This window comes from Amblyraja radiata, chromosome 2 (assembly GCF_010909765.2).
Source record: "Amblyraja radiata isolate CabotCenter1 chromosome 2, sAmbRad1.1.pri, whole genome shotgun sequence".
Taxonomy (NCBI): Eukaryota; Metazoa; Chordata; class Chondrichthyes; order Rajiformes; family Rajidae; genus Amblyraja; species Amblyraja radiata.
The window spans coordinates 22,819,872-22,840,000 of NC_045957.1; the positions used below are offsets into that span (position 1 = coordinate 22,819,872).

The 20,129-nt window shown below is 44.6% G+C and overlaps 1 protein-coding gene across 3 annotated transcripts in view; it reads right to left on the bottom strand.

Annotated features, from left to right (window-relative positions):
• stx17 (syntaxin 17) overlaps nt 1–20,129 on the bottom strand; it is a 56,509-nt gene that overhangs the window by 1,109 nt on the left and 35,271 nt on the right. For all 3 annotated transcript variants that reach the window (XM_033043105.1, XM_033043088.1, XM_033043097.1), the window contains exons 6-7: nt 19,800–19,924; nt 3,885–3,935 (exon numbers count right to left, since the gene is read on the bottom strand). In XM_033043105.1, coding sequence (XP_032898996.1) covers nt 3,885–3,935; nt 19,800–19,924 — 176 coding nt within the window. The remainder of the gene's footprint in view (nt 1–3,884; nt 3,936–19,799; nt 19,925–20,129) is intronic.

The window sequence follows — 20,129 nt, forward strand, 5'->3', positions numbered from 1 at the left end:
TAAAATAATTATTGAGTTATATTATTTAAATCCATACACACTGGATATTTGCTGTTACTCTATAAATTATATTCCCCTCTCTCACATTCCATGAAGTAGAATATCACAGGGGCAAGATAAAACCAACACACAGACGCATGCGGCTTCTTTTATCAGCTGTGCCCTGGTGGAGACAGGGAAATTGAAGTTCAGACCCCCTGCTGCACTTAAAGCTGAAGGGGTCCGGAGGGCTGGTAAAAGCTGTCAACGACTTGAGAAGTAAATTTCAATACTTAAATTGTCACGTATTACAAAATGAGTTCAAAATATATTGCTGGTAAAGAATGTTCTTAGCGTTATAAGTGGTAGCAAAGGGTTGGTCAAACTTGTTACTGTACTCTGTCACAGTTAGACTTCAAGTGTACAAGGAGATACATTTCCACCCAGGGTGGAAAGGGTATTTTCTAAGATTTTACAAATCCACAGTCATTTATGCAATAACATTATCAGAAAGATGTTCCTATAGGTTTAAAATTTATGTAAAATAACATTTTGTAATATCAATTCAATATTGGTACAGTGATGCAGTGGGTAGAACAGCTGTCTCACAGTTCCAGAGGACCTGGTTTCAATACTTATCCCTGGTAATGGTCTATGTGGTGTTTGCAAGTTCCTCCGCATGGGCTTCGTCTGGATGTTCTGGTTTCCTCGCACTCCCCAAGACTTGCGGGTTTGTAGGTTAATTGGCTTCTGTAAATTGTCCCTTAAGTGTGTAAGGAATTGGTTAAGAAAGCGGGATAACATAGAACTAGTGTGAGGGGGTGATTGATGGTCAGCTTGGGCTGCAGGGCCTGTTTTCACACTGCATCTCAACTAAACTAAATATCTGCTGCTGTTCTTTAATTTGTTATAGGCAGTTAAAGATGTATAAAAGGAGAAGTTTTCACATGGGTACCTTTTATTTAATCTATGCATGTTTTTTTGGGGATAAGCAGCGAGTTCAAAGGCTGCTGCCACAATGCTCTGGTCACACAATGTACTCCTAGTCCAGTTTCAGCCATGTTCACTTTGGTGCTGCCACATGACAGCTGTTAACCATTATACTGTAAAATAGTGCTGATGTAAATTATCAAGCGTTAATGCGTCAGATTATGGCTTTTTGATCTACCTCATTGGAGACCCTGAGACTATCTTTGATCGGACGTTACTGGCTTTATCTTGCACTAAACGTTATTCACTTTAGTCCCTTTATAATGTATCTGTACACTGTGGATGGCTCGATTGTAATCATGTACTGTCTTTCCGCTGACTGGATAGCACGCAACAAAAGCTTTACGCTGTACCTCAGTACATGTGACAATAAACTAAACTAAACTTTTGGAGAGAAAGAAATCTTGCACAGGTGAGTTTAGCACTCCATTTGCATGGTAGTGTAGAGTGTGGTATTGTTCCAATTCTTTCCCAAATTCCCTCTGAGATCACAAATGTAAATATAAAACTTTGAAACTGACAGTTGTGCTAGATTTTAGTTTTTCAGATTGTCAGTATAACAATCCCAAGGAGCATTTTGAAGCTAATTTGACATTAAGGACAGATGGAGGTAGGCTATTTTTAAGACACATCTTGAAGGAGGAAGCAATGGTAGAGGCTCGTAGGTCCTCAGCAGCTAATTGGCCAGCAGTTGTGGAGCAATTTAAAGTGGGGATACCGAGGCGGCTGGCGTCGTTCACACACACACTAAAAAATGATGTCGGGGCTGCAGATTACAAGATGCTAACGGATTTGAAAGTAAGGATAAGATTAAAGCATTTACGTTTAATGCAAAATTTGGGGGAAATGAGTCACCCTGAAACAAAATGCCCTTGATTACCTACTGTTACATATGGTGGGGCAGAGAAAAGGGTATTTTCTAAGTTTTTATATCAAAGCAGAAAGTTAACCACATTTATTAAAAATGTAATTGAATGGTATTTAATTAAATGTTATGATTTTAATGGATGCATATCACCAATTTAATCTTTAAAGTAAGCAAATAAAACCAAATGCCATCTGACTGATACAAATCTAAAGACCATACTGGTCTTGACTTGCTTAACTGGAATCACCACTGTTGGACACACAAGGAAAACATTTGGCGAAAGCTAATCTATGCATCTTAGCAGCACCATTCCAGAAAGTGTACAAATATCAATTAATGAGAACCCTCAGGAAGTATCAGATACTTTAAAATTACCTTCATCACGAGTTAAAATCAGAGCAAAATATTTAATGCCCGCTTCTAATCCAAATGTACAACTTTTAAACCTCTTTATTGCTCTGCATTGATGAACTGCTGGATGTCCATGCTTTTGTTTAAATATTATTTTACAAAATAAATGTACCAAAATAAATGTGTTTTGATTCTTCAAAAGTATCTTTACAAAAAATAAATATTTAGGAATTGGAGACTTCAAATGAGACATCTCTGCTTCAAATAATCACAATTTACATAACACCAGTTGCTTATTTAATAAAGCTGTAAATGCAATATTATGAAACATCCAACAGTTCCTACACTTTGGATTGGCAAAATATCGCAACATATGGGTAATTGAAATAGGTTTAAGCTAAAGTAAATCACTTTAAAGGTTCCAACAACTAGGAAAATTAATTGGAGGAATTATGTACATAAATAAAAAATTTAGAATGGGCAGAGGGTTTATCAGGGAAATTGAAATTGACGAATTAAGGGAAAACAATGGCGTAACTGCTGCCTCACAGCGCCAGAGACCCGGGTTCATTCCTGACCTCGGGTGCTGACTGTGTGGAGTTCGCACATTCGCCCTGCGACCACATGGGTTTCCACCCAAAGACGAATGAGTTTGTAGGTGAATGTGCCTCTGTACAATTCCTCTTAATATGTCAGGAGCGGATGAGAAAGTGGTTAACAATGAACATGTGAACGGGTCAGTGTGGGCTCAGTGGGCCGAAGGGCCTGTTTACCTGTTGTATCTCAAAACTAAACTAATAGAAAATGCTAATTCCAATATAAATTTGTTTAGTGACAAAATTGTTACCGGCACTCCTCGACTTACGTAACTAAACTCATTATGTATGCAATTCTTTACACCCATTGCTCTATTTCTGAGTTGTGCGTCTCAGTAGCCTCGGTATCAGTGCCCTACAGCGTAAGCGGCTACTTCCACAAGCCAGTCTGCTGTTCTGTGGTCTCTGTGTCAGACCTCCAACGTGGTCAAAATTTAACAAGTAGGAAATGCAGATGCTGGTTTACACCAAAGATAGATACAAAATGCTGAAGCAAATAAGCGGGTCAGGCAGTATCTCCAGAGACCGGTGACGCCTTGGGTCGGAACCCCTCCCCAGACTCTCAGACTGGGGAAAGATCCCGATCCGAGGCGTTGCATGTCCATCTTCTCCGGAGATGTTGCCTGACCTGCTGAGTTGCTCCAACCGTTTGTGTCGTATGGCGCATGTGGTTTCTGCATCAAATATAAAAATTAAATTTCCGATATGCGTAACATCTGTTATACGCAAGGGTCCATGGGATGTTACCTTTCGTAAATCGGGGAGTGCCTAGAAGAGCGTTTGCAGTTCTACAGCTCAAATGTTGTTCATCTCCCGTAAAAAATAAACTCAACAGATGTGTGGTCACATTTAATTTGGCACTGGAGATCTCCATGCTAACATAACTGGTCTAAAATCTAAGTTCTCTCAAACCAAATGTTCAGCTGAAATACATGTCAAAATAGAACATGTGTGTTAATTTATAAAATTAAATACAACTATCTGGGCATAGTATATTGCAGATCCTAAACTTGGTAACCCTAAATAAATTAATATTTCCCTTATTCCATACACCAAATAACTAGGATAAATACTTACATGAAGCTAGGATAAATACTTACATGAAGCTGCTGGGAAAATTCAGTCACCAAGTTACTAAGATCAATTAAGTTCTGCAAAATAATTATGTAAATTAACATTGCAAATCACTCAAACTCCTGAGAAAATTAGTTAAATATGTATGTCAATAATAATAATAATAATGGATGGGATTTATATAGCGCCTTTCTAATACTCAAGGCGCTTTACATAGCATTATTCATTCACTCCTCAGTCACACTCAGTGGTGGTAAGCTACTTCTGTAGCCACAGCTACCCTGGGGCAGACTGACGGAAGCGTGGCTGCCAATCTGCGCCTACGGCCCCTCCGACCACCACCAATCACTCACACACAGGCAAAGGTGGGTGAAGTGTCTTGCCCAAGGACACAACGACAGTATGCACTCCAAGCAGGATTCGAACCGGCTACCTTCCGGTTGCCAGCCGAACACGTAGCCCATTGCGCCATCTGTCGTCCCAACATGTCAAGGTGTCTTCATTAACCCGAATAATTCTTAACAATTAAAATTAAACTCCCTTTTATGTTATCAGAACACATTATAGACTCTTAACAGATTTGAAATGGAAACTAAATATAATGCACACACGGGTAATATTCCAAATCTGTGATATTAAAAATAATTCTTCATTATGTCTTCTTTATATTTGCTCATTTTGTAGGGGTGTGGGTCTCATTGGAAGCTCAACATTTATGCCTGTGTCTGTTGACCTTATGGTAGTGTTGGGCTGCCGATGAGGAAGTCAAGGATCGGTAGCAAAGGGTGATTGCCCGAGATCTTAGATGATTGCATTGAATGCCAAGCTGTAATTGATGAACAGTCTAGCCTGGGTTCCTGTTATCCAGATGGTTCAGAGCAGAGTGAAGAGCCATTGAGATGGCATCTGCTGTTACCTATGATCGCAATAGGCCAGTCAAAGTGGATCCTGGACATTTCAGAGGCAGGAGTTGATTCGGGCTTTAACCAACCTCTCGAGCCACTTAATTACAGTGGCCGCAAGTGTTCCTAGATAGTAGTAGTCAAAAACCAAGGAACTAATTGTTGACTTTAGAAAGGGGAGGTTGGGGGACCACTTGCCAGTTTTCATTAGCGGGTCAGCGGTGGAGAGAATTAACAGCTTCAAGTTCCCCTCTTGGATGACTTGTCCTGGGCTCAACACACAGATGTCAAACACAGAAGGCGCGCCTGTGGACTTGCAACACGAGGTCTCGCTGTACATCAATGCTTCAAACATCCCAGCCATTTATTTCATCAGGAAGAAAGCATGCCAGTGCCTCTACTTTGAGAAATTTGAAGAGATGGGCATGTCACAAACATTTCCAGATGCATTGTACAAAGTATCCTGATTTGTTGCATCATGGTCTGGTATGGCAATTCCAAGGACAGCATAAAAGGTGGGCTCAGCACAGGCACAGCACTCCACACCACTGAAAGCATCTGCATTATGCACTGCCTCTAGAAGGTGGCATCTATCACCAAAGATCTTTGCCATCTGGGCAATGCCCTTTTCTGACTGCTACAGAAGCCTGTACTGCACCAGATTCAGGAACAGCTACTCTCATTCCAACCACCAGATTCTTGAACCAAACTGAACCTACCTTGGCAACCAAAAACTGCAGACCATCTCTTGTTCTACAGAATGCGGTTTGCACTAATGTCTGGATTTTTGCACTTTTTCTTTTACAGTCTTGCAGAATTATCAATAATTTACTTATAATTTATGCTTTATTTGTCATCTGAGTCTAAGTGCCTGAGATGCTGCTGCAAGTAAAGCTTTCATTGTACCTGTACCTCACCGTATTTGTGCAAATGACACGAAACCCACCTTGACTTGAGGCAGGTCACAATGGTCTTCTTGGATACAGGTACTATGGGTGCCCTTTTGAAGCAGGTGGTAAACTCAGACCACAGAAACAAGGAAATATCCTTGAAATGAAAATGTCTTTGAATACTCCAGCTAGTTGATCCGCACAGGTCTTTGCTACTCAGCCAGGTTCAGCATCCACGCTGGACACTCTCAGATACTCAGATGTCAACCTTGGAGACTGAGATTACAGGGTTGTCAGAGGCTGTAGGAATGTAATTGTTCTGCCTTTCACAGCATGAAGCGCATTGACCTCATCCAGGACAGATGCATTGTTGCCACTGATGCTACCAGTTTGACCTTGAGGGAAAGCGATAGCAGGCAAGCCCTGCCACAACTGTCGAGCATCTAATTGTGACTGGAGCCGAGTCAGGAATTGTCTCTTTGTGCTCATGATGGCTTTCTGTAGGTCCTACATGGACTTTTTCTATGGCTCTGGATCACCAATCCTAAATGTCGCAGTTCTATCCCACGCCGACCTACATGCCCCATCTACACCAGTCCCATTTGCTTGTATTTGGCCCATATCCCTCTAAACCTATTCTATCCAAGGAATAACGTCTTATCCTGCTCAGCTTCTCCCTACTGCATCCTTTCCAGCTTAACATCACTTTTCCTATAACAGAGTGACCAAGACTGAACACGATACTCTAAATGAGCCTCACCAATGTCTTGTATAAGTGTAACATGACGTCCTAACTTCTATACTCAATACACTGCCTGATGGCCAATGTGTTGAGAGCCTTCTTGACCACCCTGACTACCTGTGACAACACTTTCAAGGTACTTGATGCCACTGTTGACAATACCTATTGCTTTCATAATGTAGGTATGTTACAAAACTTACCTTCAGCGGCGCTGCAGTTCTGCCACTGGCCGTGTGCGCGACTTTGGCGCCTTTGAGGGGGGGGGGGGCGGGGTTAAAATCCAGTTTTCTCCTGACTGTCCGAATTATATTTTCTGCGGGTGCTAGCTAATGCTGAAGAATTGTTCCGAATGCCGTTCTGTTAATTTTTTTTTAAACTCAGGGACAATTTCAGCGCTGGAGTAAAATAAAAATCCGCTTCTAATGCCTTCAACGCCGACAACGGGACTGATTTCACGTATGGGACAGCTAAAGGTAAGCCGTTTATTTTACATATAAACTTGCTTCTTAGGATTACCTTAATCTAAATTTTACGTAGCGAAAAGGTGATTTAGGCCCCATACGAACTGGCAGTGTTTTTTCTGCCGATATGGGGTTTAAAGTCACCGCAACGTTCCAAACGGTCGCGTTCCACAAAATCCCACTCGCAAGATGATTTAAATGGTCATTAATTTACGGGAATTAAACACTAAATTCCTTCCATTTGGCCTATAAATTCATGACAATGAGATTTAAAAATCATGTTATATTGTGAATTCTTGTGTGAATGTTATTTGGACACTTAGGCTAATTAAAAATGGTAATCTTTTCTTAAGAAATGGATAGATGTTTAGATCTAGTAATTGAATTTTGTAATTAGCTACAATTAGGTAACAAACTAATTATATGCTTTAATTTCAGGTCATCCAAGTAAGAATGTTTCATATTTGTTTCAAAATGCTTCAATCTATAATAACTGAAAATTTATTTCAGTTCTCTTAATTTTTAAGAAAGTTATGGGCTTTTGACTGTCCTTGATCACAGCTTTTATGTTAAGTCAATGGAAAAGCAATAGGGAACAAGATGCTAATTTCCGAGTATGAAAATGGCCATAACCTTTTTAATACTGAAGATAAGAAAGTGAATTAGGTGTCAAATTAAACTTCTTTTTATGCTTTATCTGATGGGATAAATTGCAGACTTGATTTTTTAAATCTCAAAATTTTGTAACATTGCCACATAATGACAGAGTAGACCGATTACACACACTGGATTTCCTACTTTTGTCAACCTGACCAATCCCCTACATTATGTTGGCTGGAGATGCCTTTTGGAGCACATCATCAATACCATAATCAGGCTATCAAATTCAATGTTCTATCCAGTGCTCTCAGATGTTACTCGATATCATGTGGGGTAAATTAAATTAGCTGATGACTAGCTTCTGTGATACACTTCTTGCCAATTATCAGCCCATGCCTGAATGGTATCCAGGTCTTGCTGCATGCAAGCCTAGGGTCCGTCATATGCTCAGGAGATGCAGATGGAATTGAACATTATGCAGTCATCTAAATGACTCAAGAGTCAAGACTGTTTGTCCCTCCATAATGTTTGGGACAAAGACCCATCATTTATTTATTTGCCTCTGTACTCCACAATTTGAGATTTGTAATAGAAACAAATCACATGTTGTTAAAGTGCACATTGTGAGATTTTAATAAGGGCCATTTTTATACATTTTGGTTTCACCATGTAGAAATTACAGCAGTGTTTATACATAATCCCCCCATTTCAGGGCAGCATAATGTTTGTGACACAGCAATGTCATGTAAATGAAAGTACCTGTAGTCATGTTTAGTATTTTGTTGCATATCCTTTGCATGCAATGACTGCTTGAAGTCTGCGATTCATGGACATCACTAGTTGCTGGGTGTCTTCTCTGGTGATGCTCTGCCAGGCCTGTATTGCAGACATCTTTAGCTTATGCTTGTTTAGGGGACTAGTCCCCTTCAGTTTTCTCTTCAGCATATAAAAGACGTGCTCAATTGGGTTCAGATCGGGTGATTGACTTGGCCATCAAGAATTGACCATTTTATAGCTTTGAAAAACTCCTTTGTTGCTTTAGCAGTATGTTTGGGATAATTGTCTTGCTGTAGAGTGAACCAGCGGCCAATGAGTTTTGAGGCATTTGTTTGAACTTGAGCAGATAGGATGTGTCTATACACTTCAGAATTCATTATGCTACTACCATCAGTTGTATCATCAATGAAGATAAGTGAGCCAGTATCTTCAGCAGCCATACATGCCCAGGCCATAACACCCCCATTTCACAGATGAGATGGTATGCTTTGGATCTTGATCAGTTCCTTCTCTCTTCCATACTTTGCTCTTGCCATCACTCTGATATAAATTAATCTTCATCTCATCTGTCCACAAGACTTTTTCCAGAACTGTGGTTGCTCTTTTAAGTACTTCTTGGCAAACTGTAACCCGGCCATCCTATTATTGCAGCTAACCAGTGGTTTGCATCTTGCAGTGTAGCCTCTGTATTTCTGTTCATGAAGTCTTCTGCGGACAGTGGTCATTGACAAATCCACACCTGACTCCTGAAGAGTGTTTCTGATCTGTCGGACAGGTGTTTGGGGATTTTTCTTTATTATAGATAATTTTTCTGTCATCAGCTGTGGAGGTCTTCCTTGGCCTGCCAGTCCCTTTGCGATTAGTGAGCTCACTAGTGCTCGCTTTCTTCTTAATGATGTTTCAAACATTTGGTTTTGGTAAGCCTAAGATTTGGCTGATGTCTCTAACAGTTTTATTCTTGTATCTCAGTCTCATAATGGCTTCTTTGACTTTCATTGGCACAACTTTGGTCCTCATTTTGATAAACAGCAATAAAAGTTTCTAAATGTGATGGAAAGACTGGAGGAAAGACAAGGTGCTGAGAGCTCCCTTATACAAACCTAATTAAACACACCTGAGGAATCACAAACACCTGTGAAGCCATGTGTCCCCAAACATTACGGTGCCCTGAAATGGGGGGACTATGTATAAACACGGCTGTAATTTCTACATGGTAAAACCAAAATGTATAAAAATACCCTTTAATAACATCTGACAATGTGCACTTTAACCACATGTGATTTTTTTTCTATTACAAATCTCAAATTGTGGAGTACAGAGGCAAGTCAATAAATGATGGATCTTTGTCCCAAACATTATGGAGGGCACTGTAGATTGGGCCAACCAAATTGGTAGCAGCGCCGACGAGGAGGATTCCTTGGAATGTATACGGGATGGATTTTTAAACCAATATGTGGAAGAACCGATTAGAGGACAGGGTATCCTAGACTGGGTATTGTGTAATGAGGAAGGATTAGTTAGCGATTTTATTGTGCGGAGCCCCTTGGGCAACAGTGACCATAATATGGTGGAATTCTACATTAGGATGGAGAGCGACACAGTTAATTCAGAGACTAGGGTCCTGAACTTAAAGAAAGGAGGCTTTGAAGGTATGAGACAGGAATTGACTCGGATATTTAAGATAAATGATACTTAAGTTGTTGACGGTGGAGATGCAATGGCAAAGATATAAAGACCGCATGGACCAACTCCTAAAATTGTTCATCCCTGTCCAGCGAAAAAATAAAACGGGGAAGGTGGCTCAACCATGGCTAATGAGGGAAATCAAGGATAGTGATCAATCCAAGGAAACTGGCCAGAGGAAGCAGCAAATTTAATTTAATGGGAGAAATTTAAACAGAAGTGGACAAAGGGGTTAATTAAGAGGGGGGGGGGGGCGGGGGGGGAAGACCATGAAAGAATGCTGGCGGGGAATATAAAAACTGACTCTAAAAGCTTCTTTAAATATGTAAAAAGGAAAAGATTTGTGAAGACAAATGTAGGTCCCTTACAATCAGAGACAGGAGAAATTATAATGGGAAACAAGGAAATGGCAGAACAGTTAAGCGCGTACTTTGGTTCTGTCTTCACTAAAGAAGCCACAAACAATTTCCCAGAAATACTAGGGGACAGAGGATCTAGTGGGAGGGAGGAACTGAAGAGAATCCACATTAGTCACGAAATGGTGTTAGGTAAACTGTTGGACCTGAAGGCAGATAGATCCCCAGGGCCTGATGGTCTGCATCCCAGAGAACTCAAGGAGGTGGCCCTAGAAACCGTGGATGCATTGGTGATCATTTTTCAATGTTATCTTCACACTGGATCAGTTCCTGTGGACTGGAGGGTAGCCAATGTAACCCCACTTTTTAAGAAAGGAGGGAGAGAGAAAAAGGGGAATTATAGACCAGTTAACCTTACATCGGTAGTGGGGAAGATTGTTAAAGATGTTATAGCAGCGCATTTGGAAAGCTGTGACAGTATCGGTCAGTCAGCATGGATTTATGAAGGGGAAATAATGCTTGACTAACCTTTTAGAATTTTTTGAGGATGTAACAAGTAAAATGGATAAGGGAGAGCCAGTGGATGTGGTGTACCTGGACTTTCAAAAAGCTTTTGACAAGGTCCCACACAAGAGATTAGAGTTCAAAATTAGAGCCCATAGTATTAGAGGTAGGATTTTGACATGGATAGAGAACTGGTTGGCAGACAGGAAGCAAAGAGTAGGAATTAACGGGTCCTTTTCAGAATAGCAGGCAGTGACTAGTGGGGTGCCGCAAGGCTCGGTCCTGGGACCCGTTATTTACAATATATATTAACGATTTAGACAAGTGAATTAAATGTGACATCTCCAACTTTGCAGATGACACAAAGCTGGGTGGCAGTGTGAGCTGCGATGAAGATGCTATGAGGCTGCAGGGTGACGGATAGGTTGGGTAAGTGGGCAGGTATAATGTGGATAAATGTGAGGTTATCCACTTTAGTGGCAAGAACAGGAAGGCAGATTATTATCTGAATGGTGTCAGATTAGGAAAAGGGGAGATGCAACAAGACCTGGGTGTGCTTGTACATCAGTCACTGAAAGTAAGCATGCAGGTACAGCAGGCAGTGAAGAAAGCTAATGGCATGTTGGCATTCATAACGAAAGGAGCAAGGAGGTCCTACTGCAGTTGTACAGGGCCCTGGTGAGACCGCACTTGGAGTATTGTGTGCAATTTTGGTCTCTTAATTTGAGGAAGGACATTATTGCTATTGAGGGAGTGCAGCGTAGGTTCACCAGGTTAATTCCCGGGATGGCGGGACTGGCATATGATGAAAGAATGGGAAGACAGGGCTTGTATTCACTGGAATTTAGGATGAGAGGGGATTTTATAGAAACATATATAATTCTTAAAGGATTGGACAGTCTAGACCAGGGGTCACAGATTAAGAATAAGGGGTAGGCTGTTTCGGACTGAGATGAGGAAAAACATTTCACCCAGAGAATTGTGAACCTGTGGAATTCTCTGCCACAGAAGGCAGAAGAGGCCAATTCACCGGATGTTTTCAAGAGAGAGTTACATTTCGCTCTTAGGACTTAAGGAATCAAGGGATTTGGGGAAAAAGCAGGAACTGGGTACTGATTTTAGATTATCAGCCATGATCATATTGAATGGTGGTAGACACAAAATGCTGGAGTAACTCAGCAGGACAGGTAGCATCTCTGGAGAGAAGAATGGGTGACGTTTTGGGTCGAGACCCTTCTTCATTCCCCGAATGGCGGTGCTGGATCGAAGGGCCGAATGGCCTATTTCTGCACCTATTTTTCTATGGTTTCTATGTTTCCGACAAGCTGGATCTTCCATGAACAATGAAGCTGGAGCTGCCGACATTGAAGATACCCCCGTTTGTTACGGAGCTGGAGCTGCCGTCTGTGAAGGAATCCTCATTCCAGCACAGGTTCGTAGAAACAGCAGGTACAGTAAACACAGTACCTGGAAACAAAGGGGAGGCCTCCATTGTGTCCGGAAATGTGGCCGACGGGCAGGACTTCAGGTCAGACTGAAGCGCAGGGGACTTCGGCCCCCTCTCCCTACCATCGGCATTCATGTCCGATGGTACAGTGGTCTACAAGAAGTCCAGATACGACCTTGGTAAGGCCATCAAAAAGGCCAATGTACAGTCCCTTGGGAATAAAGTAGAGGACTTAAGGGCAAGGCTGCTTTATCAAAGGGAGCTGAGGGAATGCCCTGTGTTCTGTTTCACCGAGACATGGCTCACCCCCAGCTCCCCAGACTCAGCGGTCCAGCCTGAAGGTTTCTCCATCCACCGTATGGACCGTACGCAGGCATCTGGGAAAGGGAGAGGAAGGGGCGTCTGCCTCATGGTCAACTCTGCATGGTGCTCAGACGTGGCAGTCCTGTCCAACTCCTGCTCTCCACACCTCGAACATCTGGCAATGAAGTGCCGCCCCTTCTATCTCCCAAGGGAATTCACCTCCATCATCCTGGCCACGGTCTACATCCCACCCCAGGCAGACGTCCGTCTGGCACTGGAGGAGCTGCACGCCGTGGTCAACAAACACCAGACGTCTTACCCCGAGGCGTTCACCACCATAGCTGGGGACTTCAATAAAGCCAACCTGAAGAAATCGCTCCCAAACTTCCACCAACATATCTTCTGCTGCACCAGAGGACCAAACACCCTCGACCACTGCTACACCACAATCAAGGATGCCTATCGCACTATCCCTCGGCCTCACCGGTAAATCCGACCATACCGCGGTGCTGCTTCTTCCTGCCTACAGGCAGCAATTGAAGAGTGCACCCCCAGAGGTGAGGACAGTACAGAGCTGGTCGGGGGGAGTGGGGGTTGGGGGGCCAGAAGAGCAACTCCAGGACTGTTTGGAGCCTGTAGACTGGGCAATGTTCAGGGACTCGGCAATGGACCTGAACGAATACTCCACAGTCGTTACAGACTTCATAAAGAAATGTGTGGAGGACTGCATCCCAACAAAAACCTTCCAAGTGTTTCCCAATCAGAAGCCTTGGATGAACTTTGAGATCCGCACTCTTCTGAAGACCAGACAACTGGGCATTCATGTCCGATGGTACAGTGGTCTACAATAAGTCCAGATACGACCTTGGTAAGGCCATCAAAAAAGCCAAAAGGGACTTCTGCTCCAAACTGGAGGATGAGACAGATGTTCAACAGCTGTGGCGGGGCCTGAATGCAATCACCTCCTACAAGGCGAAACCAGTAGGCAGCTCGAATGTCGGCGAAACATCACTCCCTGACGAGCTCAATGCGTTTTATGCACGCTTTGATAGGGAGAACACTGATGTGCCTTTTCACAATGGCAGGCAGTGACTAGTGGGGTACCGCAAGGCTCAGTGCTGGGACCCCAGCTATTTACAATATATATTAATGATCTGGATGAGGGAATTGAAGGCAATATCTCCAAGTTTGCGGATGACACTAAGCTGGGGGGCAGTGTTAGCTGTGAGGAGGATGCTAGGAGACTGCAAGGTGACTTGGATAGGCTGGGTGAGTGGGCAAATGTTTGGCAGATGCAGTATAATGTGGATAAATGTGAGGTTATCCATTTTGGTGGCAAAAACAGGAAAGCAGACTATTATCTAAATGGTGGCCGACTAGGAAAAGGGGAGATGCAGCGAGACCTGGGTGTCATGGTACACCAGTCATTGAAAGTGGGCATGCAGGTGCAGCAGGCAGTGAAGAAAGCGAATGGTATGTTAGCTTTCATAGCAAAAGGATTTGAGTATAGGAGCAGGGAGGTTCTACTGCAGTTGTACAGGGTCTTGGTGAGACCACACCTGGAGTATTGCGTACAGTTTTGGTCTCCAAATCTGAGGAAGGACATTATTGCCATAGAGGGAGTGCAGAGAAGGTTCACCAGACTGATTCCTGGGATGTCAGGACTGTCTTATGAAGAAAGACTGGATAGACTTGGTTTATACTCTCTAGAATTTAGGAGATTGAGAGGGGATCTTATAGAAACTTACAAAATTCTTAAGGGGTTGGACAGGCTAGATGCAGGAAGATTGCTCCCGATGTTGGGGAAGTCCAGGACAAGGGGTCACAGCTTAAGGATAAGGGGGAAATCCTTTAAAACCGAGATGAGAAGAACTTTTTTCACACAGAGAGTGGTGAATCTCTGGAACTCCCTGCCACAGAGGGTAGTCGAGGCCAGTTCATTGGCTATATTTAAGAGGGAGTTAGATGTGGCCCTTGTGGCTAAGGGGATCAGAGGGTATGGAGAGAAGGCAGGTACGGGATACTGAGTTGGATGATCAGCCATGATCATATTGAATGGCGGTGCAGGCTCGAAGGGCCGAATGGCCTACTCCTGCACCTAATTTCTATGTTTCTATGTTTCTATGTGCCTTCTCGCGCCCCCATTCGCTGTGATGGTATTTCAGTCACAGTCACAGAGGCCGACGTCAGGAAATCCTTCAGAGGGGTGAACCCTCGAAAAGCGCCTGGACCTGATGGTATACCCGGTCGTGTTCTAAAAACCTGTGCAGACCAAATGGCTGGAGTTTTTACGGACATTTTCAACCGCTCACTTCTGAGGTCTGAGGTTCCCACCTGCTTTAAAAGGGCATCAATTATACTGGTGCCCAAGAAGAGTAAGGTGACGTGCCTCAATGACTATCGACCAGTGGCACTAACGTCTGTGGTGATGAAATGCTTTGAGAGGTTGATCATGGCGCAAATCAACTCCTACCTCGACAAAAACCTGCACCCTCTACAGTTCGCTTACCGCCACAACAGATCAACGGTGGATGCGATCTCGCTGGCTCTCCACTCCGCTCTGGACCACTTGGACAACAAAAACTCATATGTCAGGCTGCTATTCATTGATTACAGCTCGGCATTTAATACAATCATCCCCTCCAAGCTGGTTACCAAACTCGCAGAACTGGGTCTCTGAGCATCCCTCTGCAATTGGATCCTCGACTTCCTCATTCACAGACCACAGTCAGTTCGTATTGGTGGAAATGTGTCAGCCTCGATAACAATCAGCACAGGAGCACCTCAAGGCTGCATGCTTAGCCCCCTGCTGTACTCACTCTATACTCATGATTGCGTAGCCGGTCATAGTGCGAACTCCATCATCAAGTTCGCTGACGATACCACTGTTGTGGGGCGTATCACTGATGGGGACGAGTCAGAGTACAGAAGTGAGATCGACCGACTGACCAAATGGTGCCAGCACAATAACCTGGCCCTCAACACCAGCAAAACCAAGGAACTGATTGTGGACTTTGGAAAGGGGAGGATGGGGACCCACAGTCCCGTTTATATCAATGGGTCGATGGTGGAAAGGGTCAAGAGCTTCAAATTCCTGGGCGTGCATATCTCTGAAGATCTTTCATGGTCCGAGGACACTGATGCAATCATAAAGAAAGCACATCAGCGCCTCTACTTCCTGAGAAGATTGCAGAGTCGGTATGTCAAGGAGGACTCTCTCTAACTTCTACAGGTGCACAGTAGAGAGCATGCTGACCGGTTGCATCGTGGCTTGGTTCGGCAACTTGAGTGCCCTGGAGCGGAAAAGACTACAAAAGTAGTAAACACTGCCCAGTCCATCATCGGCTCTGACCTCCGGTCCATCGAGGGGATCTATCACAGTCGCTGCTGTGACATCCATCAATTATGATAAGGAGAAAATAAAATATGATTATTCCTCAATTTGCTTCCCCCACTATCTCCTGCATTCACAACGTGACACCAAGGTATGATCATACCAAGTTGCTCCTGGTGATGGTTAACATGTCCAAATTCAGTGCCTCGGTCAATGCTGGGTGATATCCCCTTTCCCTCTCAAGGTAGCAGTTAGGAAACAACTAGTCCATTTAGAACAAACACCTTTCTTTAGGTATGGAGTCATATATTAGGGTGTCGCGTGCACAACGCGAGGCTCTGCGTCTCCGTAGTTTTTGCAATTTAGTTTTTTTTCTGTTAATAATTATCTTAGTTTTCGCCCGGAGCACCCGAGCGAAGACTCTATACGGCCGTCAGGAGCTACTGGAGCTCGGCCATCTCTACACGACAAGCCCCAGAAGCGACTTTCAACTGCCGCCGGAGATCGCCAGGACACCGTGGTCTAGCGGGCCAGCTCCCCCGACAGGAAGTGCCCGGAGGCGGCGCAGGGACCGCAAACAAAGACGTGGGAAGCAGGGAGGCTATCGAGCTAGGCTGAAATCAAACCCGCACCAGCCAGCTCTGCCAAGCATATTCCTCGCGAATGTCCGGTCCCTGGTGAGTAAAATCGACGAACTACGGCTGCGGATCACCACACATAGACGGATCGCCGACTGCAACGCCATGTTCTTCACCGAAACATGGCTCAACGACAACATCCCGGACAACGCCATCGAGCTGGAGGGGCGCACTGTCTTCAGGGCCGACAGAACAGCGGAGGACTCCGGTAAGGCCAAAGGCGGCGGACTGTGCATTTATGTGAACAACTCATGGTGTTAGGATTGGTAGTCACTGCTCTGCTGACCTGGAATACCTGATGATAAAGTGCAGGCCCTTCTATCTGCCCAGGGAATTTACATCGATTGTTATCACTGCAGTCTATGTACCCCCGGACGCTAATGCCAGGCTAGCAATGGAAGAGCTGCAAGCTGCTATCAGCAAACAACTAACTGCACACCCAGAGGGGGCTTTTATTGTTGCGGGTGATTTTAACCACTCCAACCTTAAAACTGTACTCCACAGATTCCACCAGCATGTCTCCTGCCCAACCAGAGGAAACAATATTCTGGACTTAGTATATACTAATATTACTGAAGCCTACAAAGCCCTCCCCCTCCCCCACCTGGGACAGTCTGACCACCTCTCTCTGTTCCTGCTCCCCAAATACACACCTCTGATCAGACGTGCGAAACCTACCTTGAGGACAGTGAAGGTTTGGCCTGCGGGGGCTGTCTCTGTTTTACAGGAACAGTTTCAGCAAACAGACTGGAGTCTGTTTGCCACCCAGGCCACCTTTAACTCCCAAGTGGACATCAACTCGTACACCTCAACAGTTATGGACTATATAAAAATCTGCACTGACAACGTCACTACCCACAAGGAGATAAAGACCTTCCTTAACCAGAAGCCGTGGATGAGCAGGGAGGTCAGACTCCTGCTGAAGGCTCGCGATGCCGCTTTCAGATCTGGCAACGCTGAGGGATACAGCTCATCCAGGGCCAATCTGAAAAAGGGAATTAGGAATGCTAAACTCAATCACAAACGGCGGATCGAGGAGCATTTCCAAAACAACTCCGACCCCAGGCGCAAGTGGCAAGGAATCAAATCCATTGCCGATTACCATAAAGTTAACACCCCCCCCCCCCAGACAACGCCTCCCTTCCTGACGAGCTAAACCACTTCTATGCTCGCTTTGACCGGGACAACAAAACTCCAGCCATCAAAGTTGCTCCACCCCCGAACGAACAACCCCTCAGTCTCTCCACCTCTGCTGTACAAGATGCACTGAGCAAGGTGAATGAGCACAAAGCTGCCGGCCCCGATGGCATCCCCGGGCGGGTGCTCAGGGCATGTGCTGGACAACTATCCCTGGTCCTCACTGACATTTTCAATCTGTCACTGGCCCAGGGTGTTGTCCCCACTTGCCTCAAGACATCAACCATTGTGCCAGTGCCCAAACAATCAGCTACAGGGAGTCTCAACGACTTCCGCCCAGTGGCACTCACCCCTGTCATTGCAAAGTGCTTTGAGCGGCTGATCCTGGCTCACCTCAAAGCCAGCCTCCCCCCCACACTGGACCCCCATCAGTTTGCCTACCGGACCAACAGGTCTACAGAGGACGCCATATCGGCGGCCCTACACTCTGCCCTGACCCACCTGGACAGCAATAACACCTACATCAGGTTGCTGTTCATCGATTTCAGCTCCGCCTTTAACACTGTCATCCCCGCTAGATTGATCACCAAACTCAGCGGACTTGGCATCTCCACCTCCCTCTGCAATTGGACACTGGATTTCCTCACCAACAGACCACAGTCTGTTAGGGTCAACAACCTCACCTCCTCCACTATAACACTGAACACCGGCGTGCCACAGGGCTGTGTGCTCAGCCCTCTCCTCTACTCCCTCTTCACCCATGACTGCATCCCTAAGAATGGCTCCAACGCCATCATAAAATTTGCCGACGCCACCACGGTGGTAGGACTGATCAGTGACAATGACGAGTCAGCCTACAGGGAGGAGGTCCAGCACCTGGCAGCCTGGTGTGCCAACAATAACTTCGTCCTCAACTCCAAGAAGACGAAGGGAATTATTGTTGACTTCAGGAAGAACAGAGGGGGCAGACATACCCCCATCCATATAAACGGGACTGAGGTGGAGCACGTCTCCAACTACAAATTCCTCGGGGTACACATCTCAGAGGATCTGTCCTGGTCCCTCAATACCTCCAAACTGATCAAAAAGGCGCAGCAGCGCCTTTACTTCCTGAGGAGGCTCAAGAAAGCTCACCTGTCCCCCCAGATCCTGACCAACTTTTACCGCTGTACCATCGAAAGCATCCTGACCACCTGCTTCACGGTATGGTACAGCATTTGCACCGTAGCAGACAGGAAGGCACTACAACGGGTGGTGAAAACCGCTCAGTACATCATCGGTGCCCCGCTCCCTGCCATGGATGCCCTCCACCGAAAATGATGTCTGAGACGGGCCGGGAAGATCATCAAGGACCCCTCCCACCCTAACCATGGACTGTTTGCCCTCCTCCCATCAGGGAGGCAGTACAGGAGCCTCAGGTCTCGTACAAGTAGTATGAGGAACAGCTTCTTCAACAACACTATCACATTGCTGAACTCGGAGTCCCGCCGATAGATTTCTCCAGTCTCTCCATCCACATTGTTTGCTTATTCTGTATTTTTATTTCTATATTGCACTATTACTACGTACAGACGCTAAACTGCATTTTGTTGTACCCATACTTGTATCTGTGCAATGACAATAAAGTTGAAATGAATTGAATTGAATTGAATATATTAGGCAGACTGGTTATGTACAGTGGATTTCCTCCTCCAAACTGAACAGGGTGAATGTTAACAACATCCGGCAGCTTGTGATTATAAAATAAATTGGAGTTAAAAAAAAACAGATTCAAGGACAGATATTTCCAGCTGTTATCAGGCAATTGAATCATCCTACCATATCCAGAGAGCAGTGTTGAACTACTATCTACCTCTTTGGTGACCCTCGGACTATCCTTGATCAGACTTTGCTGGCTTTACCTTGCACTACACGTTATTCCCACATCATGTATCTGTACATTGTAAATGGTTCAATAGTAATCATGTATTGTGTTTCTACTGACTGGATAGCACACAACAAAAGCTTTCCACTGTACCTCGGCACACGTGACAATAAACTAAATGATCTAATCTGCGATTGGGATTTGAACTGGTTTATTAGTGAACATCTCTGGATTTAATTTCTGTGCCACCACCATACCAACAATTACTCATTGTTGCCTTACATTTAAGTCAGAAGTACTTGCCTCTTCAAGGTTTTCCCATGATTCAGCTGCGTCATGATCTTGGGGAATCTGTGGCAGGGGCAGACTGAGCTGAACTGAATGTTGGGGCAGTGATGTGCCAGAGTCTTGGATACTCGCGAATGTCCCTACAGGAATAAAAGCAGGTCAGAGCCCGAAATCAACAATATTTAGTCACACAATTAAGTCTTATCCCTCAAAGATCCATAAAGGACTAGAGCAGGGGTGGGGAACCTGCGGCCTTCTAGGCCATTAAGTGCGGCCTTTTGAATGAATCCAAATTTTGTAGAACAAATTCTTTTATTTTTATTAATATGTTTTTGTTCGTCTTTT